Source organism: Aspergillus affinis (assembly GCF_023601865.1).
Source record: "Aspergillus affinis strain CMG 70 chromosome Unknown NODE_10_length_487445_cov_86_957759, whole genome shotgun sequence".
NCBI lineage: Eukaryota > Fungi > Ascomycota > Eurotiomycetes > Eurotiales > Aspergillaceae > Aspergillus > Aspergillus affinis.
Genome location: NW_026515791.1, coordinates 190,732 through 217,023, shown reverse-complemented (window position 1 = coordinate 217,023; position 26,292 = coordinate 190,732). Strand labels below are relative to the sequence as shown.

General features: G+C 50.6%; 8 protein-coding genes across 8 annotated transcripts; 1 reads left to right on the top strand and 7 right to left on the bottom strand.

The window, feature by feature from the left end:
* Window positions 1–372: 372 nt before the first annotated feature.
* KD926_000462 (MDR family MFS transporter) lies at window positions 373–2,406 on the bottom strand (the record flags this gene model as incomplete). Its single annotated transcript, XM_053096368.1, has 4 exons — window positions 373–1,125; window positions 1,181–1,640; window positions 1,711–2,048; window positions 2,173–2,406. 4 exons carry the CDS (start codon window positions 2,404–2,406, stop codon window positions 373–375), a joined length of 1,785 nt encoding a protein of 594 aa, XP_052959532.1.
* Window positions 2,407–3,859: 1,453 nt separating this feature from the next.
* KD926_000461 (acetoacetyl-CoA synthase) lies at window positions 3,860–6,209 on the bottom strand (the record flags this gene model as incomplete). Its single annotated transcript, XM_053096367.1, has 4 exons — window positions 3,860–4,018; window positions 4,114–4,454; window positions 4,561–6,049; window positions 6,096–6,209. The coding sequence occupies 4 exons, from the start codon at window positions 6,207–6,209 to the stop codon at window positions 3,860–3,862; spliced, it is 2,103 nt and encodes a 700-aa protein (XP_052959531.1).
* Window positions 6,210–8,491: 2,282 nt separating this feature from the next.
* On the bottom strand, window positions 8,492–9,474 carry KD926_000460 (Tim17/Tim22/Tim23/Pmp24 family protein; the record flags this gene model as incomplete). The annotated part of the gene is made up of 6 exons (XM_053096366.1): window positions 8,492–8,549; window positions 8,601–8,824; window positions 8,894–9,107; window positions 9,167–9,193; window positions 9,283–9,398; window positions 9,460–9,474. 6 exons carry the CDS (start codon window positions 9,472–9,474, stop codon window positions 8,492–8,494), a joined length of 654 nt encoding a protein of 217 aa, XP_052959530.1.
* A 501-nt stretch (window positions 9,475–9,975) lies between these two features.
* On the bottom strand, window positions 9,976–11,066 carry KD926_000459 (rRNA-binding ribosome biosynthesis protein RPF2; the record flags this gene model as incomplete). The annotated part of the gene is made up of 2 exons (XM_053096365.1): window positions 9,976–10,960; window positions 11,050–11,066. The coding sequence occupies 2 exons, from the start codon at window positions 11,064–11,066 to the stop codon at window positions 9,976–9,978; spliced, it is 1,002 nt and encodes a 333-aa protein (XP_052959529.1).
* Window positions 11,067–11,891: 825 nt separating this feature from the next.
* KD926_000458 (valine--tRNA ligase) lies at window positions 11,892–15,315 on the bottom strand (the record flags this gene model as incomplete). The annotated part of the gene is made up of 4 exons (XM_053096364.1): window positions 11,892–12,898; window positions 12,956–14,965; window positions 15,071–15,181; window positions 15,294–15,315. 4 exons carry the CDS (start codon window positions 15,313–15,315, stop codon window positions 11,892–11,894), a joined length of 3,150 nt encoding a protein of 1,049 aa, XP_052959528.1.
* A 1,240-nt stretch (window positions 15,316–16,555) lies between these two features.
* KD926_000457 (casein kinase II subunit alpha/alpha') lies at window positions 16,556–17,780 on the bottom strand (the record flags this gene model as incomplete). The annotated part of the gene is made up of 4 exons (XM_053096362.1): window positions 16,556–16,645; window positions 16,711–17,130; window positions 17,186–17,559; window positions 17,666–17,780. 4 exons carry the CDS (start codon window positions 17,778–17,780, stop codon window positions 16,556–16,558), a joined length of 999 nt encoding a protein of 332 aa, XP_052959527.1.
* A 479-nt stretch (window positions 17,781–18,259) lies between these two features.
* On the top strand, window positions 18,260–19,312 carry KD926_000456 (ribonuclease P subunit p30 family protein; the record flags this gene model as incomplete). Its single annotated transcript, XM_053096361.1, has 2 exons — window positions 18,260–18,335; window positions 18,438–19,312. The coding sequence occupies 2 exons, from the start codon at window positions 18,260–18,262 to the stop codon at window positions 19,310–19,312; spliced, it is 951 nt and encodes a 316-aa protein (XP_052959526.1).
* A 1,396-nt stretch (window positions 19,313–20,708) lies between these two features.
* On the bottom strand, window positions 20,709–25,622 carry KD926_000455 (uncharacterized protein; the record flags this gene model as incomplete). The annotated part of the gene is made up of 7 exons (XM_053096360.1): window positions 20,709–21,231; window positions 21,313–22,829; window positions 23,386–23,409; window positions 23,786–23,848; window positions 23,916–24,892; window positions 24,945–25,349; window positions 25,406–25,622. 7 exons carry the CDS (start codon window positions 25,620–25,622, stop codon window positions 20,709–20,711), a joined length of 3,726 nt encoding a protein of 1,241 aa, XP_052959525.1.
* Window positions 25,623–26,292: the final 670 nt, after the last annotated feature.

Below are 26,292 nucleotides of genomic sequence, written 5' to 3'. Positions count from 1 at the left end.
TCGCTGAAGAATAGCACATCCATCGGCAGTCGCCGTGGAGCCGGGGTCATAGTGCCAAGATTACGCGCCAGCACCGAATAGAACTGTACGATGAACTAGGATTAAGTAGAGAGACTAAGATATTGTGCAAGAAAGATAAGACGAAGAGATTCTCCACCTCGAAAGCTCCCTAGGAGCTCCGTCACATGATCGGTGCAGTCCGATCCGGAAGAGGCCGATAATGACTAACGTCCACCGTTTCGATCGAGTAATAAACAGACACTTCGTCTCTCTCATATATCCCACCATTTCGATTATGTACGTCGTACATATGTCCAGATGTCTCTATGTCCATATGGTCCGTAGATCAATCATGTTCCACTTTGTCCCCCCTCAGAGTTCGGTCAACGGAGTTTCCGATTGACGCTCAGCCGGCGCCTGTTTCTCCTTGAGCCCCGTCTTCGTCTCGACGTGTTCCTGGCTGAGATGCTGCTTGGTGATGAACGCGCTGGCCAGGAACCCCACGGCCGCCAAGCACGCATAAAGGATCCAGATGTTGTGCATACTCCATGCATATGCATCTTTGACCGCCCGTCGCTGCTGCGGGTCGTCCAGGGAGCGAATGAGCATCACGTTGGCCGCAGCCTCAGACCCCGTCAGCTCCTCCATCATCGTTGATGAGAGCCCCGAGGCCAGGAGCGCAGACTTGCGCTGGTCCATGCTGTTCTGGAAGACCACACCCCCGATCACCACCGACATCGCCATGGCCATGTTTCGGATGAAGCCGAAGGTCGCGGTCGCCGAGGCGGTTTCGTCTTGACGCACGTTACTCTGGAGAGCCAGGAGGGGCGGGAAGAAGAGAAGTCCGCATCCCATACCGGTCGCGATCTGGTAGCCCACAATCTTGCCAAGGGACGAGGTGGCGTCGTAATCGATGAATAGGCCGGTTCCGAGTAGGACCAGGGTCGTGCCAGCCCAGACGACTTCGAGATATCGGCCAGTGCTATGGATGATGAGACCGGCTGCCAGACTTAGGGCAGCCTCCGTCAGAACGAAGGGCAAGATCAAGAGACCCGAGCGGAAGGGATTTGCCTCTTTGGCAGACTGGAAGTAGAGCGGAAGGTAGTATTCAGCCCCGAGGAATGCCTGCGCGCGTTGTTAGAAGCAGATGTACATTTGAACCAGATTGATCGACACTCACAAAGCCATGTGTGAAGGCCACGAGAAAACAGGCAACGTTTGATCGCTTCCCAAATATACCCAGTGGCATAAGTGGATACTTTGCCAGGCGCTTCTCACAGTAGATAAAGACCAGGGTCATCAGGCATCCGAAGACGATCAGGCAAATAACCTTGGGCGAGTCCCAGGGAAAGATGTTTCCACCAAAGTCCAAACCGAGGAGCACTAGGACCGTTAGCCCTAAGATGGAGAAGCTGCCAAACCAGTCAACTGCCTTGAGGCCATCTAGAACCCCAGTCCTCGGGTTGTGAATATCCAAGAACAAGAACAAGAGAACAAAGGCGGTACCGCAGATGGGCAAGTTAATCCAGAATATCCATCTCCATGAGATTGACTCGGTAAATGAACCACCGACAAGAGGTCCTAGAGCACCAGCGATTGCCCAGATAAACTCGATGAGTCCGAGGAACAGACTGCGAAGTCTAGAGACATTGTTAGCCAATCGGTTCCGGGGCGAGTTCTACATCGGTGAAATTGTGAAGTTGGTCGTACCTGACACTGAAGAGATCGGAGATGGTGATTGTAATCAATTGAATCAATCCGCCACCTGCTATGCCCTGTACACTGCGACCTGCGATCAGCATCGGCATGTCAACTGCCTTGGCGCAAATGATCGAGGCGCCGAAGAATAGGGCCACCGCCGATAGGAGAATCGGCTTGCGACCCCAGATGTCCGACAAGTTGGCCCAGATGTTTGTACTGGCAGCATTGGCGATGAGATAGGCACCTCCGATCCATACGTAGCCCGTGCCCGAGTGCAGCTCGGCAGAGATTGTGGGCGTCGCGGTGGCCACGATGGTTTGATCCAGAGCAGAGATGAACAAACTGAGCTAGAATCGAGGTCAGTAATTTTTTCCCCGGAGTTTTCTTATCCGTTGCCCCTTTCTTGTTCGAACAGAATTCCATCTGCATCCTCTTTAGGGCTTTTATTGGGATGCTATGCAATGAACGTACCGAAAGGGCAACCATCGTAAGGAAAATTTTCCAATGACTGCGAGTTTTCTCCGAACCCATTATTAAGCGATTTCCCTGCGCGCCGTCTCCTCTTTCGGGCTCACTGGAGCTCATATTTTCCTCTGCGCGCGTATTTTCTCCGAACGGATCAGAGATTGCCGGTTGGGACACCTGAGGCCTCGAGTCGTGCGTCTCGCAGCGAGTGACGCTGTCGTGATGCTCTGAAGGTGCCATCTTGCCGGGCAGTCACTTTCCCAGTCAGAGAGAAAAATAGGGGGAATAAAGCAAGTCACCCGGGATCAGTCTAAGATAAGTCTCAATCGACCAAGACGAATAAATCTGCTGTCTCCGATTCCCCTCTGTGACTCCTCATGTTTGTACCGTTTGACGCGATCTGCGGCCTCGCGGCCTAAGGCCGCAGCCCATTCTTGACTCTTCTGATTGGTCTACGGATGCCCTCGATCTATATAGAAGAAATACCCTGGATGCTCGACGGATCTAACAGTGCTCGGTAGTCATTATCTTGGTGGTTCGGCTGTTTCTCTACGGATTTCAGAGAGTTGCGGTACAAAGTGACTTTCCTACAATTCCTTCCTACTGTGGTTGTGTATGCGACTCACCTCCAAGAAAGGACTAATCTTTGTCAAATTGCCTTGTATGAATGCCTCGGTTTTAGATTAAGCTAGCGGTGATAACATATCGACTGCTCCTTTACTTCATCCTTTTTAAATCAAAAGAATGAAGTGTCGATGTCGGGCGTCCCAGACACACAGGTAGACCGTCAATTTTTGATTTGCACCGGGCCTCGCTCATTTGACCAGGGACCTCTCAACGGGCCTACTCCCCAAACACGAGCAATCATCATCAGACCACTAGTGGTACGAGGTCTCACTTCGGGTTTTCATGTCGAAATGAAGGATGTAAGGCTCGTTCATGTTTGTAATTGGTATCGGAAACCCTCTAGCCTTATCGCAGCAGGCACAGGCCGGTGTGCAGTGGCCCACATTGCCTCCCCGAAGGAAGCGCGGCTTCTTGCAGCAACCGCAATCTCTGAGACAACATCCGTGTTTCATTTTATACTCCCACTCCAAGAAGGGTACCGTATCCTGCACGGCGCAGCACATTGCTGAGTAGCGCGCAACGCCCGCAGAAACGGACCATCCCATTGGCGCAGATGACTGTCCCAACTCCATCGCCATGCACTATGATACTCCATATTCAGCGCTACCAATTCGTTCTCGATTTCCTCCAATTTAGCGGGATGCTTTTCGGCGTCTTTGCTTTGTCGTGGATATATTGTCGCCGCCGTTCCTTCAGGGCCACCTTTCGCTGGGCCACAAAACGCATTCGATAGGTGCTCTGAAGATATTCGTGAAACGCCTGCCACTTGTCCTCAGACATTCCCAAGATTCTATGCTGACGCTTCCGTAGCTTCTACGCATCTTCCCATCGTCCTAAAGCCTCCAGTTTATCTTCTCTCTTCTTGAGCAGAGGTAGTATGGAGCGCGCGAGTGCCCATTTGACTTCCGTCCACATCGTGAATTTTATACGTGGCAGGTTCCTTTCTTGTTTTCCCACTATTGTTTGCGTTGAGTGTAAAATGGTTAAATGCAGTCGCTCCGAGAGTTTTTCTGGCTTGAATTTATGTAATGTCTTGTGAGGCGGGGGAGCTAACTTTGCATGGATCTTATAATTTGCTCTTTAGTCCCGTTAATCTTTCCACCTCTACGAATTTGTAATAAAAGTCCAAGCTCTGAGGGTTCAGCAGCGTTCCTGACGCCTTGATCTTCCTCCCAGATACAATCTGCTTCACCGGTAACTCGACCTTTTTCAAATTGACCGTGGTCTGTATCATAAAGTCAGTCCAATAATCAAGCCCATGCCCTTCCTGTCCACGTAGTAAGGCCTAGCAGTGTAATAATGGAAAGGGAAGCAACGTACCGGAATCTCAGGCGTCTCAAACACAAACTTCGGCACATGTCTCGCGCTCAACGCCTTCCGGATCGCTTCTTTGACCCGTCCCACCAACTCCCCTGTGCATTTGAGCTCCGGTCTCATGAGCAAAAACAGCATTACGGACTCATCGCTGTCCTGGGGTCGCCGCTGTCCGACACAGATCGAATCCGCTACTTCGTTTGAAAACTGCGTGTCGATTACGTTGTAGATCTCGCTGGATCCGAACCGGATGCCGGATGGGTTCAGGACCCCGTCGGAGCGGCCGAGGAAGAAGATCTGCTTAGTGATGGGGTGGATGCTGATGAAGTCGCCGTGGGTCCAGACGTCTGTGGTTGGGGGTGGTTGGTTAGTGCTTACTCATGGTTCGAATGGGTTGGTGTGGGTGAGGCAAGAGTGAGGCAAGAGTGAGAGAGGGGTGAGGGAGTGGCGTACTGTCAAATCGCGCAAAGTATGAATCAAAATATTTCTGGGCCCCGTCATCGCCTAGAAACTTCACTGGCATGGTAGGAAACGCCGCGGTGGCTACAATCTCCCCTGGGGTTCCGTCGGGGACTTCAGTGCCTTTTACCCCTGAAGCTCCCTCCTCGGCCTGGTCAAAGACTGCGATGGGGATGCCGAGACTGGGACCCTGGCAGCCGCCGACATACAGAGGTGTGAGTGGGTTCTCGATCCCGAAGCACGCAGCCAGATCCGTGCCGCCGGAGATATTGGCCAGTTGGGCCTGCGCGGGGAATCCCTCGTCGTAGAACCATTCGAATAGCGAGTCAGATAGCACCATGCCGGTGCTGGTCACGATTGACAAGTGACTAAGGTCGGCGATTTCCCGGGGTCGGATGTTATTCTTGCGCAGCTCGTGGAGGTACCGTGGGGAAGTGCCGAAATGGGTCACTTTGTGTTCGCCCAGGAGCTGAATGAGGAATTTGACGTCAGGAAGGAACGGGCTGCCGTCGTATAGGATTGACTTCCCGCCGTATGTCAATCCCGCGATGGCAGAGAGGTACATGATCCAGCCGGTGGTGGTGTATTGGAGGACGGTGGAATTGGGCCCGTGGTCCCGGTTCAGTCGTGCTTCTTTGCTCGCGTTGAGAAGATATCCGCCGACGCCGTGCACGATGGGTTTGGGTTTTCCTGTAGTCCCGGACGAGTAGACGACCAGGAAGGGCTCGCGGAATCCGATACGCACGAACTCCAGTTTGTCGGAGGCTGCTTTGGCCAGGAATTGAGACATTGGCTGGGTCTTGAGCAATCCGCTCACGTCTTCTGGCTGTTCTGTGAAGCGAGGGATAGAGACGACGCCTTCGAACTCCTGGACACCCCTAAGACCGTCGACGATATCTTTGATCTTGGAGCGGAGGTCGATTCGTTTTCCGTTGTAGATCGCGGCGTCGTCCACGAATACCCATTTTGGCTTTAGCTGAAGCAGTCGGTCGAGGATCCCTTTGATGCCCGTATCCGTCGATGCAGATGAGAAGAGCGCGCCGAGTGCCGTGGCCGCCAGGAGAACGACGAGCGTGTCGATGCTGTTGCTAGCTACCACGGCGACTCGATCTCCTTTAACGACCCCGGCTGCCTTCAGCGCCTGAATCAGCTTTCCTGTCTTTGCCCGGAGTTGACCCCAGGTGAAATTGACGGATGGCTCTGACCCTCCCTCGCGAATCTGCGTTAGGGCAATCTTGCCGTCTTCCTTGTGGAGCGTCGTGATTTTCGAGTGGCCGTTGGCTGATTTCTCCGCGGTGAACAGCATGTTCCCGGCGAAGTTAGTACGAATGCCATTGAACCAGTCGGGAATACTGTCAATTCGGGCCGACTCGTCGACGACGGACGTATATGTGCCCTCGTGAATTATATTGAAGTAGTTCCAGGCAAAGTCCCAGAAGGCCGCTCGATTGCTGACGGACCACTTGTAGAGATCATCATAGGTCTAGGGGAGTTTAGTACACTTCTACTTGAACGTTGAAGAGACGTACTGAGAGATTTAGGCCCTTTTGTTCTTCCAAGGATTTCTTGAATGCCCACATCTGCGTGGACCGGGGATTAGAGTGCTCCCATAGTTTCCGGGGGATTGTTGATGGAGAGGTCATGATTGGAAGGAATTGTGTTGATTGCTTGAGTGATAGTCTAGAATCTCGAGACACGAAAGAAGAGAATCTAGATATAAGATGAGAGGACCTCGGTTATCCCGCGCATACGGCAAGCCATAGCCGCCATCCGCAGTGCGGGGAAGTCTTCATTTTTTCTAAAATTTTATACAAAAAGCCAACAAAAAAACCAACAAAACACCCCCAAAAAAACATCCAAAAACCGGCTTGTAACGTCCATGTCCGACGTAGTTAAATCGACGATATGAATATTTAGAGCATATCTCTAAAAAAAGATAATGTAGCATTCATACAAGCCCCAACAAACAAGTCCAACGCCATATATCACTACCATCGGAAAGGCGTATAATGCCGGAGTCGTGGAGTTTAGAAATAACATGTCAGTCCTCGAAAATGCTGACGATGTAGGAGTAGATGTATTCGGCATAGTCACGAAAGGCTAGGCTGAGCAGGCTTGGACATTTTTAAAGAGTCTTGAAGTCCAAAAAAAACAGATTTGGTGTCCATGCTTTTAAATCAATGAGAATTTCTACAAGTCGGTATCTCCAAACATCACTCGTACCTATAAGCTTCTCATTCGGCAGGGTAGATCAGCCATGCCGACAAAGTGGTCATCATTCCGACAATCTTTTGACGTTGAATAGGAAGCTGTAAACTGGGATCCTAAGGCGGGGGACTTTGGCGTTGCATGTTCTATGTGGTGCAAAAGTCCTTCTGGGATCCTCGCTTCTTCCAGATACGAGTGCCGTATCTTTCTGCAACTCTCTAGATTCATTGTTAGCTGCATCTCTTGGTTATAGATCAGGTAAAACTAACGCATCTCGATATCGCCATCACATATTGTGGGCGTAGCAAGGGGAGTGCACTGCGGAGTCGAAAAGCCAGTGTATTCCAGGAGTAAAATGTAGAAAAGAGCGATCTCTTTCCATTACTCTGGATAGTTAATTGAATATCTTCTCTAAATTTATATTACTTACCACCAAAATCACGATGTGAATTTCTTCCTCGATTTTGCAGTATACATTCACAACTTGTAAAGGCAAACTCCAGGCATTACGCAAAACCTACGAAATGGAAAAAAAGAATTTAAGATAAGTGATGTAGGATTATCAGAGATATACTAAGCTCATGGTGAATTATAGATAGACTAGAGATGAAGGGATCGAGAATGCTAAGTTGGTGAATCGCATACACAACCACAGTGGGAAGGAATTGATAGGGAAGCCATTTTGTCGAACCACATCCCTCTTGAATCCGTAGAGATAGAGCCGAGCCACCAGGCAGTAAGAATGCCATACTACCTTTTGAGAATCATCTACTCACTGCCAATACCTTCGGTTCAGCCACTTGAGACAAGCCCTGCTGCCCGTCATCTAAAAACCGGCAGATACACACCGGTTATACCGCGTCGCCATTGGCATCGCCAGCATTTTCTAGGACTGACACGTTAATTATTAACTTCGGAACTCCAGCATTCGATGCTCTGTTAACACTGGTTACATATAGTGGTAACCTGCTTCTATATGGCCTCTATGAATGCTATACTGAATTTTTTGGAAATATTTACTAATAATACCTTCGATTCAAACCACGTCGGCCAAGCCGCAGTAACAACAACAACGTTCACAATGATCTTGGGATCAACTACCACTTCTCTCATAGAACAAATAAAAGAACAGAGCTTCTGCTCATCGGGTCTATTGGCTAGTTTCTCCGCCCAGCTACTCGTGCATTCGATCCACTCGTACATCGATCTTATTCATAGTTTGACCGATCGACAGCATTAGGATTTGGGCAATACGTTGTAATTGATATAGTGTGCAAGGATACAAAGAAAGGGAAATTTTTGTTCGCAAGATTGTTATGGTTAGAGAGTAAAAATGAAGATAAAAATAGATTTTTGCTGGGAATACACCTACAGTGCAGAGTCTGGATGTGTTGGATAGAGAGTGAGATGGGGACGAGAAACCTTTTGCTTAAGAGGCATTTTGACGCCTCAAATTGCTCCCGGAAGGGCCTCCTATTCGCCCTGTGAAAATTGGTATTCCATGGTCCAAATTGGCCAAAAACGCCATAATGATAAGGTGGGATCAGGATTCAACTAAATCAATTAATCATGATACAGGACAAGCATTGACAAGAAATGAAGGGAAAGTGAGAAAAATAGATAGGTATGCATCCAACTCTATACGCCATTGTCACAAAATATGAACACCCCGCCGTTGAAAGAGACACCAGAAGCGAAACACCGAACCGGAAGAAATCTATTTGTTATGTATCAGGAGATTGCGGAACGAGTCCCAGTGGTCCGAATCGGCGTAACTATGACCAAATTAGCCAGAGATATCAAAGTAAACGGACAGCAGCACTTACATGTACACCATACTGCTCCGCAGACTCGACATCAGGGTCTCGGGATACCAGCGGAAGATATACATGACGAAAGCCCAGCTGAGACTGGCAAAGACCGGCCATGCGTTCTTCTGAATTTCGGATCGCGATTCGGGGGTAATGAGGGAAGAGAGAGGGTGCATGCCTGGCTCCACGGAGAGCTTCGCCATGGCGAGTAGCACGCGGGCAAAGACATAGATGACAATCTAGGAGTCCATGCAATTAGCGAGTCAGATCCACCAAGAAACAATGCTTTCTAGCAATATCTCCCCTACCTGTTGGGTAACACTTGTCTTGCGCCGACCAAACACAGCATACCCTCCCAGCGCTCCGGCAAAGAAACTGTCATACCGACCCTCCTTCCCAACCGCGGACGGATTCACATTGCGCAGCAAAATCATCGCGCTCTTGTATATGAATGCGAAGGTTGCTAGGTTGCGAGCGTGTTGGCGTGTGGCTTTCAGGACAAGCTTGGTTTTTTCGCGGATGCTGCACATTTACATCAGTATGCCGAGGTCGCACTTTATCGGTTATAAGGACCTTCTTACGTTCCGGACCGAAAGAGAAAGATCATCCTAAGCAAAAAAGAGTCATAAGTTAGCAAGATTTGTCCCATTTCTCTACTACAGCTCCTTTGAGCCAGCTGGAACAATACAAGACATACACCAAAGCATGCGGAAACCGCACTTTTGCGCCGTAAACTGCGCCATTCCGCACACCCTTTGCTAACGACAAAAGCGGCGCAAGATCGGGGTTTGTGGCGAGAGCATCTAGACGGCTCTATATAAAGATCAGAACCATATTGTGAGTCGAGGTACTCGAGACAGCCAACATGACCTACCAGTAGTGCATCCATGGTGTCTTTGCGCGCACGGGACCTCGGTAGGTCGGTCGGAGCAGCAGGAGTCGAAGATTACTTCGCCGACAGGTGAACGCCCGACGTGGTGAGAATCATGAGCTGGAGGAATACAAAACAGGACGAAGAAAACGGCAACAAGCGAGGAAAAGGGCGATCGGCCTGAAGGAGAGAGGGTGGGGAGGTCGGCATTTAAGAGCATCGCAGCATCCGCCAAAAGTTCCTCGGCATGTGAGAACCGCCAACGTCATGGTCACGTGGACTGCCAGGGCCCATGCTGAGCAGTGCATTACTTACTTATGGTATTGAGATGGACTTGGTATATTGTGAAATATCAACTTTTTATATGGTAGTAGCGTCTATACACATCAACATCAACTGAACAAGCAGGTTCATATCTCTCAACGAGGTGTGTCAGTCGACCAAATCCACCGAAAACGCCGGGGTGCGAAACGGAAAGAAAAGATAAAACAAAAATTATGCGTCGCAACGTCAATCCTTTTATGCTACCTTGGCCCTCTTGTGGCCCTCATCCTCCGAGATCTCATCCACATCCATCATATCATCGTCCCCTTGCTCCTCGTCAGATTCCATACCAGCCCGTCGCTTCAGACCCTTCATCTTCCTCGTCTGCAAGTCACCCAGATCCTGCTTGGCCAAGTGCACCCGACCGATCTTGTCACCGATGGAGTCCAGACCGATGTTCTTCTTCAACTTGATCTCCTCGTTGGGTCGCTTGCCCTGCTTCAGGGCCTCCTTCATGGCGTCCCGCGGCGCCTCCTGGACGCGGCCCACCTTGAAATCGAACTTGGGGCCTATCTCGTCCAGCTCCACGCGGGGCAGCTTGTGTCCGCTGCGCTTCGTCCGGATTTTGTACCAGCGCAGGTGAATGACGGGAGCCAGGCCGTCGGTAGGCTCATCGGCACCCAGCATCAGGGCATACTGCAGTCCCTCAACGTCGATCTTATCCGAGGTCTCGCCCTTGAACATATCCACAAACATACTCTTGAGCAGGACGTGCGCCGTCGACGTAGAATCATCCCAGGCACTGCCGGAGAACAGCATCAGGGGTCGTAGCCCGACGCCGACATGCATCGTAAGGTTGTTCATGGCGGGGATATCCTCGCCGTCGGGGTTAGGGAGGAGCATCAGCTCGCACATGTCGAGGAGCTTGGAATCGAACATGCGGGCCAGGGTCACGCAGTTGGGACGCTTCTTGTTGCTGCTGCCGAACACGACCATACCGCACTCGTTCTTGTTGGCCAGAAACTCGAGGTTCTCGGTGCCCTCGAACGGGTGGATGTTCTCATTCTTCTTGTGGAACAGGACGGAGTGCGGCCGGGTCAGGGAGTGGAAGGTCTTGAGGACGGTGTGCAGGGGCATCGGACATTTCGAGCCGTGCATCAAAAGAGTCTTCTTGGGAGGTTCGATGAGTTGAGGCTCTTTGGCCTTCAGAAGGCGCGCCGTGCGCGGGTTCTTGGGTTTTCTATCGCGGAAAAAATTCGTCGGTCAGCGAGATGAACCTTGGTCATACTGCGTAATATAGTAGAGCTCAAGGAAATGAATCGCACTTACACTTCTCTGAGCATCATGACGAAGGCAGTCTGCTCTCTAGAGAAAAAGAGGTTGATGAGGTTGCTGGACTGGCAAAATCCAAAAGAAAAAAGCGGAGCGAAAAGTTTTGGCGGAAATTTTGTCTTGGCGCCGCTTATCGATAAGCTTATTGGGATCGTCTCGACAACCGCCTCGAGTATTCCGTACTCCGACTAGGTACTCCGGACAATGAACGGCAACGAGAAAATATGATTGATGATTTATCTATAAACTATGTTGAGGATCACATCGGAGGAGGGGTTCTGACTTGGTCTACGCGTAGTGCCAGGAAGGAGTTATCTATCTAAACTCTAGTTGTTATAATAAAAGTAGTATCAAATATAAAATTATAATCTCTTTGGAAATTCTATGAGGACGTACCGCCTGTCTGGTGACTCTACCTAGCATGGCCCTGTAGTAAATGGATGCTGAAATAGAGGATAATGGAATAGCACACACGCTAGAACTGAGCTATATTTTTAAAACATATTTTCAATTGTTTACAAAGAAAATTGTTTCTGATTTCGGTAGGGCCCTAAGCTAAACCTGTAGCGTAAAATCATACAAGACCACCACGGAGGACCAGGATAGATAGGTCTTCCATATGTACCACGCCGTCCTGTACAGGGCTGACCAGCGACGAGACTCGTTGCGCCGCTTGCAGGGGCTCAGCACATATCTTCAATGGGTTACCCTTCTGGATAGAATGCTCCACAGAGGGGTATAAACGAACATCACAAGCATACTGGAGATATGGGCTCAAAAAAAGAACAAATCTTTGTATTTTAACTAAGAAAAGAAAATGTATGTAGCCGCTGTTTCATCTACTCTAGCCGCAGCTTTTCAAACTCGCGGATCTGCTCCTCCAAACGATCCAACTCGCTCTCGGCATCCCGAAGCTTCTTCTCTTCCGATTCACGCACCTCGGGCTTGGCCTTCTCCTGCCAAGCGGGCGAGCTCACGAGCTGCTGCTGACGGCGCACGACTTCCTGAGATTTTTGGTGGCTGGCCTTGGCCTTCTCTTCCTGCTCAAGAGCCACCTCCTTGGAGACACGGAGGTAGACAGCGGCCGAGGAGCCGACAGGAGTCACGACGCAGCCGGCCGGGCGAGCGGTGTTCTCGGGGCCCTGCACGCTGAGCTCGCCCAAGAACTTACCACCCAGGGACTTAATGCTGGCGATCTCGTCCGAGATGGTCTGGTGGCTCGTAGCGTCGTAGGTCTGGATGACGACATCGCCCTTGACCTTAAGCTCGTACTGGGCGATAATCGACCGGACGGCCTTGGAGGTGTTCAGGATGAGCTCGTAGGCGGTCTCGGCGACAGTGTCGTCGAACTCAGCCTGGTACTCGGGGTACCGCGCCGTCATGATGGAGATGTTCTTGTCACCGGCACGGCGAGGCAGACGTTGCCAGAGGTGTTCCGTAACGAAGGGCATGATGGGGTGGATCATGGTCAGCGCACCCTCAAGAGTGGTGTAGAGGGTCTCCTTGGCGGACTGCTGCACTTCGGCAGGAGCGTCAGGGTTCAACAGAGACTTGGAGTTCTCGATGAACACGTCGCAAAGCTGGCTGTACCAGTACTGGTAGATGGCAATGGCGGCAACAGAAAACTCACGCTGCTCCAGGGTGTCGTTCATCTCCTTGGCGGCAACGTTGAATTTGTGCAAGATCCAGCGTTCAGATAGGGACTCGCGGCCAGTCTTGGAAGGAGTAGCCTGAGGCTTGAAGTCCTCACCCAGCTTGCCAAGGACGAACTTGGTAGCCTGGTAGATCTTGTTGCAGAAACGACGGTAGGCATGGATGACCTGGATGTCGAAGGCGATATCACCACCTGGGAGAGTTAGAGTCAACCGTCAAATTGTACATAGAATATGCAGGGATCACTTACCGCCGGTAGTGTAGGAAACGAGGGCAAAACGCAGGGCGTCGGCACCGCACTCGGGGATACCCTTGGGAAACGCCTTCTTCTGGTACTTGGTAGCATTGGCGACCTCCTTGTCGGCCAAGTTACCAAGGAGCAGCTTAGCATGGAGGTCATTAAGCTCAATACCCTCCATAACGTCGATGGGATCAATGACGTTACCCAGCGACTTGGACATCTTGCGACCGTCGGAGTCTCGGATCAAAGAGTGGCAGTACACCTCCTTGAAGGGGACCTTGCCGGTCATCTTAATACCGAGCATGATCATTCTAGCCACCCAGAAGAAGAGGATATCCCAGCCGGTCTCCAGGACAGACGTGGGGTACAAGTTCTCCAGGTCGTGGGTCTTGTTAGGCCAGCCCAGGGTAGAGAAGGGCCACAGGCCAGACGAGAACCACGTGTCAAGCACATCAGGATCTCTCTCCAGGACAAACTTCTTGCCGGGGAACTTGGCCTCAGCCTTCTTCTGGGCTTCCTCCTGGGTTCGGCCGGTCACCCACAGTTCACCGTCACTGTTGTCACCTTCGTCACCCTCAATCTTGACGAAGTAAGCAGGAGCCTGGTGACCCCACCAGAGCTGTCGAGACAGACACCAGTCGTTGATGTTCCGCATCCAGCGGAAGTAGCTCTTCGAGGCGGATTCGGGGCGGATGAGAATGTCGCCATCCTCAACGGCCTTAATGGCCGGCTCCGCAAGGCTCTCCATCTTCATCCACCACTGAGGTTTCAGGACGGGCTCGATAACATCGTTCGACTTGGCGCAGCGCGGGATCTTCATGGGGTTGTGCTCCCACTTCACGTACAATCCCTGCTCCTTCAGGAGCTCGATAACCTTGTAACGGGCATCGAAGCGCTTCATGCCGGCGAAAGGACCTCCTTTCTTGTTGAAGGTACCGTCGTCATTCATGACAGAGATGAACTCAAGGTTGTGGGCCTTTCCGCGGTTGAAATCGTTGAAGTCGTGGGCGGGGGTAATCTTGACAGCACCAGTACCGAACTCGGGGTCGACCTCTGGATCGGCCACGATGGGAAGCAGGCGGTCCACGAAGGGGTGCTTGGCGAACTTGCCAATCAAATGCTGATAGCGCTTGTCGTCGGGGTGGACGGCAATACCGGTATCACCGATCATGGTTTCCGGACGAGTGGTGGCAATCTCGATTCTCTCCTTGGTGCCGTCCATCTCATAGCAGAAGTGAGTCAGGACACCGAACTCGACCTTCTTCTCGTAGCCAGGGACGTCGAGCAGGGTACGACCCTCAACTTCCTTGTTCTCAACCTCCAGGTTGGACAGAGAGGTATTCAGAGCCACACACCAGTTGACCAGACGGTTCGCACGGTAGATGATGCCCTCCTCGTGCAGACGAACGAAGGTCTCCGTGACGGCCGCGGAGAGGTTGGGGTCCATGGTGAAAGCCTCACGGGACCAGTCGAACGAACCACCGACTCTGCGCAGAGCATTCTTGATGTTGGCGTGGTACTCGTGCTTCCATTCCCACACTCTGTCCGTGAACACCTCACGGCCGAGGTCATGGCGAGTCTTCTTCTCCTTCTTCCAGAGCATCTTCTCGACCACACTCTGGGTGGAGATACCGGCGTGATCCATACCAGGAAGCCACAGCGTGGTCTTGCCCTTCATGCGCTGCCAACGAATCATAGTATCCTGGAGAGCATTGGTGAGGGCATGGCCCATGTGAAGAGAACCAGTGACGTTGGGAGGAGGGATGGGGATGACGAAGTAACCCTCAGGTTTGACCTTGTTGTCGGGGCCAAACTCGGGCTTGAAGAGACCCTTCTCCTCCCACCAGTCGAGGCGACCGGGCTCGATAACCTTGGGATCGTAGGCATCGGTGGTTTTCTCCTTCTCAATCTTGCCGGCCTTCTTGTCAGCCTTGGGAGCGGCGGGCTTGGACGCAGCAGCCTTCGCCTGCTTTTCGGCGAACTTCTTCGCTTTCTCGGCCTTCTTGCGCTCGCGTTCCACTATTGAATATCATGCACTTGTCAGATCACATTATACCCAGACCCAACCACGGCGTATCCAGACCCGGCGGGGCACGGAGGGACGGGGAACGGGAGGAACCATACACTCTTTCTCGGACTTCACCTTGGGAGGCGCGGCAACGGAGGGGTCTTGGTTTCTCGTTTGCTCATCGGCTTGAGCGGGGGTATCAATCTTGGGAGCCGCAGGCTCGCCAGCTATAACGAAGCACCGAAAGCATTGTTAGCCATTTGCGCCTTTTTCCCACACCCAAACTACTGAGTCATAGTAGTAGAAAGGGGAGGAAGGGGATTCAAGAAAGCAACTCACCGGGATTCTGGGGGGCAGACATCCTGGAAAATGATCGAGATAATGGAGGAGTGAGTCTCCAGGGCGCCGATCGCGCCACGAACTGCCGGATAAGTATCTTGACCACCGGTGACTCCAACAGCGATAGAGAGCAAGGAGGGGGAGGGGTCGTTGTGCGGCGGGCAATTAAATTTCCTGGCGCGCAGAGCAAAGAATGGAACGAATCAGAGAATTGGTAGTGCGGGGCCCAAAGAGAGGCCGCCAGTGGAGAATCGCGGTGGAGGTCGATTCTCTAGTCCGATCCGTATGGCTTCGTGCGATGTTTAAGTATAAGCAGGTATGACTCTTCGTGTCAGGCCTCAATCATAAGCAAGGCTGACCAGGTTCTGTTCGCTGCATTGACCGGGAATCTGGTGTCTCCGCAACAAAAAAATTTGAGGCCAAATGAGTCATGTCACGTGATCGATCGTCCCATATACTGAATCGAGTAACTGACACCACCAACACTGCACCACCTCTCATGACACATTTAAAGACACTCCAAAATCTACGCGAATGTGGCTGGCAGATAATACTCATCTATGTTGGTAGCGGGAAAACTTCATCTATATGATCTGCATAACCGTTGGGGGAAGGGAAGGGGGTAAATTTCACAATGCATTAATTGAAAGAAAGCCCAGAGAGAATCATATAAGCACCAAACTATGTAGCCCCTCACGCCTGTCAATGACGCATCAAATACCGATGACGTGCAGATAGAAATGTGGTTTAGAGAGGAGAAAGAGGAGAGCGTGAGAAAAGAAACCCCATGAATATCAATCCAACAGCTTAGGAAGAAATGGTGCAGGAACATGGACGGGTTGGTAGAGGGATGAAGAGGAAAGAAAAAGAAAACGGAGTGGAATCGCTTCAACCTCATTTGGCCAATTTCACTCGCTGGATACGCCAAAAGGGCTCGGTGCCCAAACATATTAGGTGTATTGTCTGTCATCTGGTCATCATGGTCGTCTCCCCATCCATACGCCATAACTCATCGCTCTCACGGAGTATGCTGCGGGCCATGCCAACGTGGGATGATGGAAATATGGCAGGTCCTTCTTTTTTTGTTGTTTTCATTTTTCGTGAATTTATTTGGTCTTATATCCGATTTTCTGTTTCAAACCCAGAATCAACTCAAAATTCGGACCAAATTGGGGGATATCAAATTTGCAGTAAGGTCACGCTGAGCAGAAAGAGGATTGTTAAGACCCGAGGGCAGCGCTCGTAGAAACTCCTCCATATCATCAGGCGACGTTGTTTCTAGCCTGCGACTCGGCTGCACGGATGGGAGCGAAGTAAGGATGAGCCATAGCCTCCTGGGCGGTAAGTCGTTCCTATATTCAAGGATCAGTATGCAAGATACGGGGTTTCGGCAGTTACATGGGGTAAAAAGACATACAGCGTGGTCATATCGCAAAAGCTTGTCCAGGAAATCGATAGCCTCGTCACTGACAAAGCGCTGGTTGTCGGCATTGACAAACGAGTGCCAGGCCTTGCGCGGGAATCGGGAGAGGATCTCGTCGTACTGGGGATCAAGCTCAATTTCGTATTTGTCAAGGTACTCAAAGAGCTCCTCAGTTCCGAGCACCTTGGCAATCTTGACAAGCTGGTCCGAATTGCTGTTTCCGTGGAAGAAAGGCTCCTTGCGGAAGATCATGGAGGCGAACATCGCTCCCAGCGACCACATGTCTAGAGAGTAATCGTATTCCTGGAAGTCGACGAGCAACTCAGGGCCCTTGAAGTATCGGGAGGCAACTCGAACGTTGTATTCCGTGCCCTTGTGGTAGAACTCGGCAAGACCCCAGTCGATAAGACGCAGCTAAATCACGGATCAGCAAAGGTTCTACCAAATGAAAAAGACATGCACGACCCACCTTCCGCTTTTCGTGATCAATCATAACATTATGGGGCTTCACATCGCGATGCATAATACCCTTGCTGTGACAAAAGTCGAGAGCCTTCAACAGTTCATAAACATAGAAACGAACATCATAGTCGGAGAATCGCGGGTACAGCGTGCGGAAGTCGGTGTTGTTCACGTATTCAAAGACCAAGCTCGGGGTCTTGCTCTGACTGTCGCGGACCACATCCAGCAGCGCGACCACATTGGGACCTCCAGCTAAGTTCTGAAGAATCTTGATTTCACGCTTAATCTTCTTCTTCTTGACCGGTTTGAGGACCTTGATAACACACTTCTGGTAATTGACGACATTAATGCCCTCGAAGACTTCGGAATACTTTCCCCGGCCTAAGGTGAATATTGTCAGTGTTCGGAACTAAAAGCTGCCTTCATCGGTCGCATGACAAGAAGGCCGTTGCAAACACAACAGGTAGGGATGGTTCTTCCGCCTTACCGATCTTGCGAACGACCTCGTAGTTTTCCAAAACGCCCCAGGAGATGTTGACGCTATCATAGTCCCAGTACGACCGAGGCATATGCTCGTTGACATCAGCGTAGACGCGCGCCATGATGATGGCGGCCGGAAAGCAGGCTTGGAGTCAGCCCACAATCGGATATCAACGATAAAATGCGGCGGGGTAGAGAGGGGGCAGGGAAGGCTGGCAAGGAGAAAAACAGTCGCGACAGTAGAATTGAGTCAAGAGGACAGACAACAGCAGCTGCAAGACCAGGAGCAGGTGAGCTCGTCCAAACAATGCAGCCGTGCTATCGCCCTGGGGTAACGATGGGAACGAGAGATGTCTATTAGGTGATGATCAGAATGGCTAAGAGCGTTTCGCTCCGCCTTTGCGGTCACGGGACCCGGGCGGATGAGGTACTGTCCCGATGCGGTTAGACTTAACTCGGCGCGGATAAACCCATTGATGCGCCGGGATGATTTTCTACTTACCTTTCTCGGAGCTTCAGAGTGCTGGAAAGGAAAAGCAGATCGACTCGGCTTGCAAGGACTCTGGAAGCGCGTCCCTGGCGGCTTTTAACAATTGCCAAGATGTTTTATGACCTTAATGTCCCCTATAGCCTCGATGATCCCGAGATCTCGCCTACTTTAAGCTTTCTTGCAGAACGTACGTCATGCCTCTAATTCCGGCACACGACCTGACTGCCGCGGGAGTGATTTGCATGCGCTATGCTGGCCACATGAAGAACTAACCTGACCTACTATTCAGTCGGTTACACAACCGTCGCTCTCTCGCAGACTATTACCGGAAAACTTCCTTCGAATCCTGCTCCCCCACCTGCTCCCAAGAACGTTCCCCAGGGCCTGACGCTGCTCAACCGCCTGAACCTGACCCTCTCCGACCCCGCGCAGAACCAACGCGTCGCTAGTCTCTCCCAAGTGTATGATCTCGTTGCGCTGCGACCCACCAATGAGAAGGCGCTGCTGAACGCATGTACCAACCTAGAGTGCGATGTGATATCTGTGGATTTCTCGGTTCGACAACCGTACCATTTTAAGTTCAAAATGCTCTCTGCCGCCATCGCACGTGGAATACGGATTGAGATTTGCTACGGCCCTGGAGTCACGGGAAGCGGCACGGACGCTCGACGCAACCTTATCGGCAATTCCATGTCATTGATCCGGGCGACACGCGGGAGGGGCATTATCATCTCCAGCGAGGCGAGAAGAGCTTTGGGCGTGCGGGCACCGTGGGATGTGATCAATCTCGCCTGTGTTTGGGGGCTGTCACAGGAGCGCGGGAAAGAAGCCATCTGCGAGGAGGCCAGGAAAGTGACCGCGTTAGCCAAGCTGAAGCGGACCAGCTGGCGCGGAATTGTCGACGTTGTTGACGGAGGGCAAAAGCCCAAGCCCAAATCTGACACCCCGGTAACCGGTCAGAAGAGTGCCGCCTCCAAACCGAAAAACAACAGCGAGGGACAGGGTAACGCGGACAGTTTGAAAAGGAAGGCATCCGTTGGGTCCGAGACGGTTGAGGCGGAGAAGCCCCTTTCCAAGCGTGAGATAAAACGCAGGGCCAAGAAAGCGAAATTGAATGTGGTCGATGGAGATGGTAGTGACACGGGGGCAGCCACCAACAGTTAATCGGGAAACGATATCTTTTCGGTATATCAATTTACAGAGCTTTGAGCACGCTTGGGGGTCTCCACAAATACTCAGGGATCGAACACGCTGAATCTGGGATGCGCTACACGAGACTCGTCTATTATGCGATGGGTCGTGAAGCGACTCTCCCGGCCCGATGAGTCTGATTGAGACTTGCCTTCTGAGCGGAGACTTGACTGAATAGTCTGGCTAGAGTCACCGTGTTAGCAAGAGTCATGCATCCAGCACAAGCCGTGTCGAAGATGTCATTCGGAAGTCAAACCAAGAGCTGGAATGAGGCAAATGATCCTCCGACAGAACAATCATGCCATCCAGATGCTTAAACATTGAGAAATTTTCTCGGGGTATCATTTGAGACAGGCATGGAGTTGAAATGGAACCTTGATCGACGAAGGTTACATTCATACAAACGAGGGGCCATCTGACAGCCACTAGGCAACCGAGGTTCTCAGGATCACCATGATCCGATAGGGCTGAGCAAGTGGAAACTTTACTTTTAGCTTCAATACTGAGACATAAGAATAAAGAATTAAGGTGGCATACGGGAGAGCGGGAAGTTTTTATCTCTAAGCTTTACCAATGATCACGCGGTCTCATTAAGCCCTGCTCAGCCCTACTTAATCAACTCTTTACCCTGTACATCCACGAATAGTAACAAAGTCAAATAAAATTGAGTAAAACTCACAATAATGAAGATAATATAATAGGAACAATCCATTTATCTCTGAAGAACATATACCATACTTTATATCATATTCATCAGAGAAACTGGGTCATGTGTCAGTCTAAACCCCGGGTGACTCGAAAAATATGTTGTCAGGCGGATAAATACTCTAACCCTGAACTTCCACCCCACTTATCACCTGCAAGCTTCGGTTTGGGAAAAAATTAAATCGAGGTCCGTGATTTGAAACCGCGAGATCAAATTAATCTATTAGTTCATCTCATAAATCGTCCCAATTAAACTAAGTATTTGATTAAGGACTCCATGAGTCTTTCACCTGAATTAACATACACATGCATTGAATCTCGTGGGGTAAGTGATTTCGTTTCTGGAATTGGTACAGAGGGGTATGATCGGAAAAGCAATCATTGAAAATGGCAACAGTGGAAATAAAGAAACAAAATTGGAAGAAGAGGTGGAGAGAAAATAAAAAAGGGGTGAGGGGATGCAATACAAAAAAGTAGAAGAAGAAATAAAACCTAGTATATGCAGGAGCAGTCAAGCCCCAAGAGACTTGACATTTGAAAAAAACCGACACAACGGCAGAGAAGAAGAGATCTTTTATAGAAACGCCAAGGTGAGAATTGGAAAACACACGCACACGTACACACACATACATATGAAGAAGAGAAGAAAAGAAAAGGGCTAAAATCAGGAGCTTTCAAGTTCAACAAGAACCTTCAAATCCCCGTCCATCCAGTCAACGTTGCCAGCGGATAAGAGGGCAATCGTCCATTCACCATCGTTTTGCACGGGCGTGAGTCCATCAGGAAGCAAGACCTTGAACTTCCACTGGACAGAGGAGTTGTAATTACCTGCAGTGGGGTCCAAGGCGGCTTCCGAAGGAATACCTGGTAATTGTCCAGGGAAGCGACGGGTAATGAGTTGCTTGAGAGTCTCGAGGTCTGGAATTTGTCCCGCGGCCAAGTCAAGCCGAGGAAGGGCACGCTTTCCTTCTTGTAGGATATTGACCCGAATAGAAAGAGGAGCCTGGGGACCGGCCGTTCCAAGGTGTTCGTTGTTTACGACTCCAGCCATGGGTGGGAAGTTGGGTGGCGGTAAGGGTTGAGGTTGAGGGACTGGTGCTTGATTGTTACTAGACGGATGTTCCGGTTGCTTGCCACCTAAGCTGTCACGAATAACGCGTGAAACATCACGAGTGATGCTGCTTGCACTGTAGAAAAAGTCATGTCAGTATACCTCATCTCGTGCGTATGCAAAAGCAGGGGTAGTATATATGGGAGAGGAAACGTACAATTCATTTCTGGCAGGCTGATTCTGACTGCCGCCAATTCGCCATCGCAAGTCAGACGTAGTGTTCGCATCCAGTATACGAATGACATTCTCATCCTCACATGAGGTCGGACAGTCACAATCACCGTTGTGGATGACTTGATAGTGGCTATCAACAGCCGCGACTAGTCCGCGCCAATCTGGCTGCTGAAGGCCGGAAAGGTACCACAGATTGTCGAGTTCATAATTTTGATTGTACAAATCGTATGCTTTGGAGATCTCATGCCAGTCTGTCGTGTATCCATCGAGGAATAGATCTGTTAATCCCAAGTCTACTTGCTGTGATCCCACCGGTTGTGTTGCTGACAATTGGGTCTGTGTGGACGTGTAACCTTCGGGCAGATGAGATTGCGTATGCATCTGCAGTTGCTCTTCCACCGGGAATCGGGGAGGGCTGGCGCTATTAAAATTCTGAATGCTATCCTCTGTCTTCCGTCGCCTGCGCTCTTCTGTTCCACCTTTTCGCGTCTCGACAGCATATTGGCGTTGACGTTCATTGGTGACCATTCGCCTCAGCAAAGGGATGACCAAAGAGATAATCTTCTGTTGATCGCGAGGCCATATGTAAGTTCTCGGACCCATGTCCTCGTTAACGGCATTTTCACCAAAAAATCGCTCGCCATGGCCCTCGGACTCTAGAAAATGGCGCACACAGTTCCATAGTCTCAGTTTGACCATCTCCGTGTCACCCCTTCCACGCTGACCGACGCATTCCCGTCGCTCTGGATGTGCGTCATCAAGCATATATCCCTTAGCTGCGGCTTGTAGGTGAAGGAAGTTCTCAGGCGAGAGCTCTAAGGAGGTGAAAAGTTTGGACATCGGTGGGCGGGTATATTTTTTGTTGCTCGATGGTTGGCGGAAAAGAGCCGCAGCGGAATGAAGACCGACGGCGCGAGCATCTGACAGCGATTGTGGCGGCGCAGCTCGAATATCCAGACTATCTCCGCCGTAACTATGCGGATGATGGTGATGCGACTGCTGACCATGGCCACCAGATGTGCCAATGCCAGCCCCAGATGCTGCTAATGCCGGGTCTAAGGTCTCATCGCCTCTTTTCCTCTTCTTCGACACAGTTCTGGACAGTCCAGAAGACTGGCCCTGGTCATTGGAGGCACCTGACCCCGGCACTCGCAAATGCCTTCCACTTCCCATACCAGTTCCGAAACTCGTGTCTCCAAACCCCTCGTCGTCGATATGAATTTCAGGCCCATACCCATCCAAATGGTGCTGATGCCCTGTTGCACCAGCCGCCGCGGCCACTGCAGCTGCGGCCGCCCACTCTGACACGTCCTGGCCGGCTGCTGCGGTGGCCGCTTCAACCAGCCCAGCCAGTTGGTTCTCATTCGGCGCATATCCACTTGTCGGGAGGTTTGAATTGGGATCAATGCCGGTAGTTGGGGCCGTTTGACTTTGTGGGAATTCGGAGGCCGACGTTGACGGAGGGTGATTCTGAGCGGACGTGGACGTCATGGTGGCGATCTAGGAGACGCGATGGCGTCGTCAGTAGCTCGACGACCGGGTGTATGAATTGTTGTGACTGTGGCAGAGTCTTGATCGTTTGAAGGCGACGAACTAGAGAGGATCGCGTGCCTGTTCGAGAAGTAGATCTCCCAATGGGGTCGCGGAGGATGCTTAGTATGGAGTAGGCGGATCAAAAGATTGAACCAGTCACAATTGCGATAGATGGTTTAAGCAACGCGATTTCTAATAGGGACAGAAGGATTTCCGGCGTTTAAAGCGCAACGGCGCGTCAAGTTTTAAAAAGAAATGGTCATAGATAGCTTTTACCGGAGTCGCGCGTTTCTCGGAGCCCTTGTCCCCTTGCTAGGCCGTAGATAGACGGAGCTTCTCAGATGGCCGAATAGTTCGAACAAGAAAAGCGACACTCAAACTCGTGGCGCAAAGGAGCCGACACGAAGAGGGAAGCTAAGTGCCTCCGAAAGCCTGTCGAGGTCGAGTCGCGCAAGTCGCGATAAGTCGATCAACCCAATAGTTTGATATGACGCTGTTTGCGTCGTTTGAAGAATGGACAGACAGTGCAAACTTTAGCACGCCCAATCTGCACGTGATCAGTTAGTTAGCGTGGCTGAGTCATCGGTGCAGCCCATCCTCACGCTTTCCTAATCGGGAAATTACCCCAATATTGTTTCCTTTTTCCTTTGCTTAGCTTCATTCGCCTATGTCTACAAATTTGTTCTTCTCACAACCTTGAGAGACGCCCTAACCCGTTACTCGTCCGGATAGAATGGACGCAGAGACTCTTGATCGTCAATATCATTGAACCCTGCTATTACTTTAGATCAACTAGGATTTACATACATGGATGATCAGGCGTGTAGAAAAATGCCCTACCAGATTGTATCTCAATGTAGTTTGTTTCTAGCTGAACTTGCATATCGATCACTCACCCAGCACTAAGCGGATGCTGCCCATACTTTTGGAGTGAATTTGACTCGCATCCTCATTCCGTCTACCGGTTTGAGAGTTATCTCTCTGGTCTGTTGCGTAATATGTTAGCATCCATTGTAGAGAATTCGAATTCCAGGCGAACCATCGAAAACTTACATCATAAAGCTTAGAAAGCACCGTATACTGCCCATTGCTGTCCAGAACCGGCTCACCATTTCCCGCATAATTAGTCTCCCCAAGACCTACTTTGGAGAAATCATACCGCCGCGCGATGCAGGCTAAGATGACTCGCGCTTCAATTTTGGCCAACTCTTGACCAATGCAGTTCCTTGGGCCACGCTCAAACGGACGCCAAGCAGTGGGTGGAAAGGAGCCCGTTTCTCCCTTGTTCAACCAGCGTTCTGGTGAGAAATCATTATTGGATTCACCATAGACCAGAGGATCGCGCTGAATCAGAGAAAGACAGTTATACATGATGATGCCGTCAATGCACCTTTCTTTACCATCGGCTAGTCGAACAAATTCCGCGGAACCGGGAGCAGCCATCCGTGCTGTTGCCCCTGGTGGATGCAGCCGGAGCGTCTCTTTGATGATCGCAGAAAGATAGGACATTTGTCCAATGACACTGGCACCTTGCGATATGAGCTTCTGGCGGATTATATCAGGACCCGCGTCGGAGCCGAAGATCTTGTCGAGTTCTGTGTTCAGAGCTTGGAGGGCATGTGGGGTACGGCTCAGTTCATATGTCGCCCATTGTAGTAGGGTGCTCGTAGTGTCCTGTCCAGCGAAGAGAAAAACTTTGACTTGATCACATGTCGACTCTAGGATTTCACGCGTTAATTTCTCAGTTCCTCGCAGACTGAGCCCGACGATGGTTTTTGAAATTCTGTCCGTCTCACTAGTCAGAGGTTTGCCATGGGAGTCGAAGAATTTATCTCTTATATATGTTATGATCACATGATTCAGTTCTGCAGAAAGGGCTTGCCGATGCCGTTTGACCCGTGGACTGGTCCAAAAAATGGAGTCATCTTCCTGATTGTAACTTGACAGGAGCTTCCAGTAAATATGTCCTATCCACCTGAGTGTTGCCATATCTGACTTATTGTTCCGATCGATTCCTAAAGTCACCGCACCTGAACGGCACTAGATTAGCTTATACTCGATGAACAGTAAGCGAAGACATACATATGATTTCGTATGTGACAGAATTGCACAGGTCCCCGAATCTAAACTCGTCGCCCGCCTGAGCGTGGCGGTCGAGACGGTCCATAAATATCCAGACTCTGTCCAGAATAACCGGCAGCAAGTCTATCAGATGGGGAAATGCAAATCCAGGATTGAATCTTTTACGAAGCATCTTCCACTCCACCTCTTCGCGCGTAATGATTGCACCTTTACCAAGGATCTCTGTAAAGCGCTGCATGGTCGGCGATTTGCCAACCCCGTACGGAAATTGCTTTGACGGTTGAACGCAGTGTTCGGCAACTTCATGATTGGCTACAACGCACAAAACGCGCTCAGCCGGCCGAAGATCCAAGATGAATGCGGATGGCTTTCCCAATTTCTCCCAGATCTTTGTGAGTGCGGTGTCTGTATTGCTTGACTTAGTTTTCCGTCCGAGCCAATGGGAGTATTATCTGACATACCACTATGTGCACCTGGAGGACACTCTTGAATTGCCTGATGCATTACTTTCAAGTGGCCCCAGAGGAGGGAAGGCTGTGGCTGTGGCCAGGACGCATGCTGTTCGAAGCGATAATAGTAAAGTCGAGCAGAAAGATAGGCACCCAAGAATGGAAAGATGAGACAGAGTATCAAAAGGATTGTTGGCAAATAGCCAGAGGGCTCAGATATGAGAGACATGGTACCAGGCCTTGAAGGCTTTCACGAGTCACAGAGTAACAAGGGTGTCGCCAAGTTGCAGGTTGACTAGAATGGCATGATAGAAGTGTATGTAACACGGTAAAGAGATGAGCCGGAACAGGAACTATCAGATGACCAAAAGAGGTTATACAAAGAAGCGGAATCACCCGCTACGAGACCACTCCAAAGATACGATGTAAACATCGAAAAAGCAAAGAGATACCTGTACTCCGTACTACAACTAATAGGGAGACATGGCTTACGCCCCTTGCATCATTATGTGGGACCCAATGTGGCGGTGAATATGCATTGGAATGTACTCCTGCACCTCCCTTGATCTGAATGTGCAGCTCCCTCTGATCTGGATATAGCGATCCTGCTTTTTCTGATCAATCATAGTCCCTAGTGAAACTACCACAAATCGAGCAGCGTGATCGTCTGGGGGCGCACTAGGGCGGAGAAGACTGCTGACAATGTACGTCGTCCCCATCAACATCAGAGCCACTTTGCTCACCTGAATTCATAGGATCCGAGAGAAGAGTAAAAGGACTGTGCCGATGGAAGTTCTCAACCTCTCCATGTCCCGTACTGGTACATTGTGTGAGTACTTCTCAGCTCAAGCCATAGTAAAATCAAAACAGCGAGAATCAAAACAGCGAGGCCACGATCG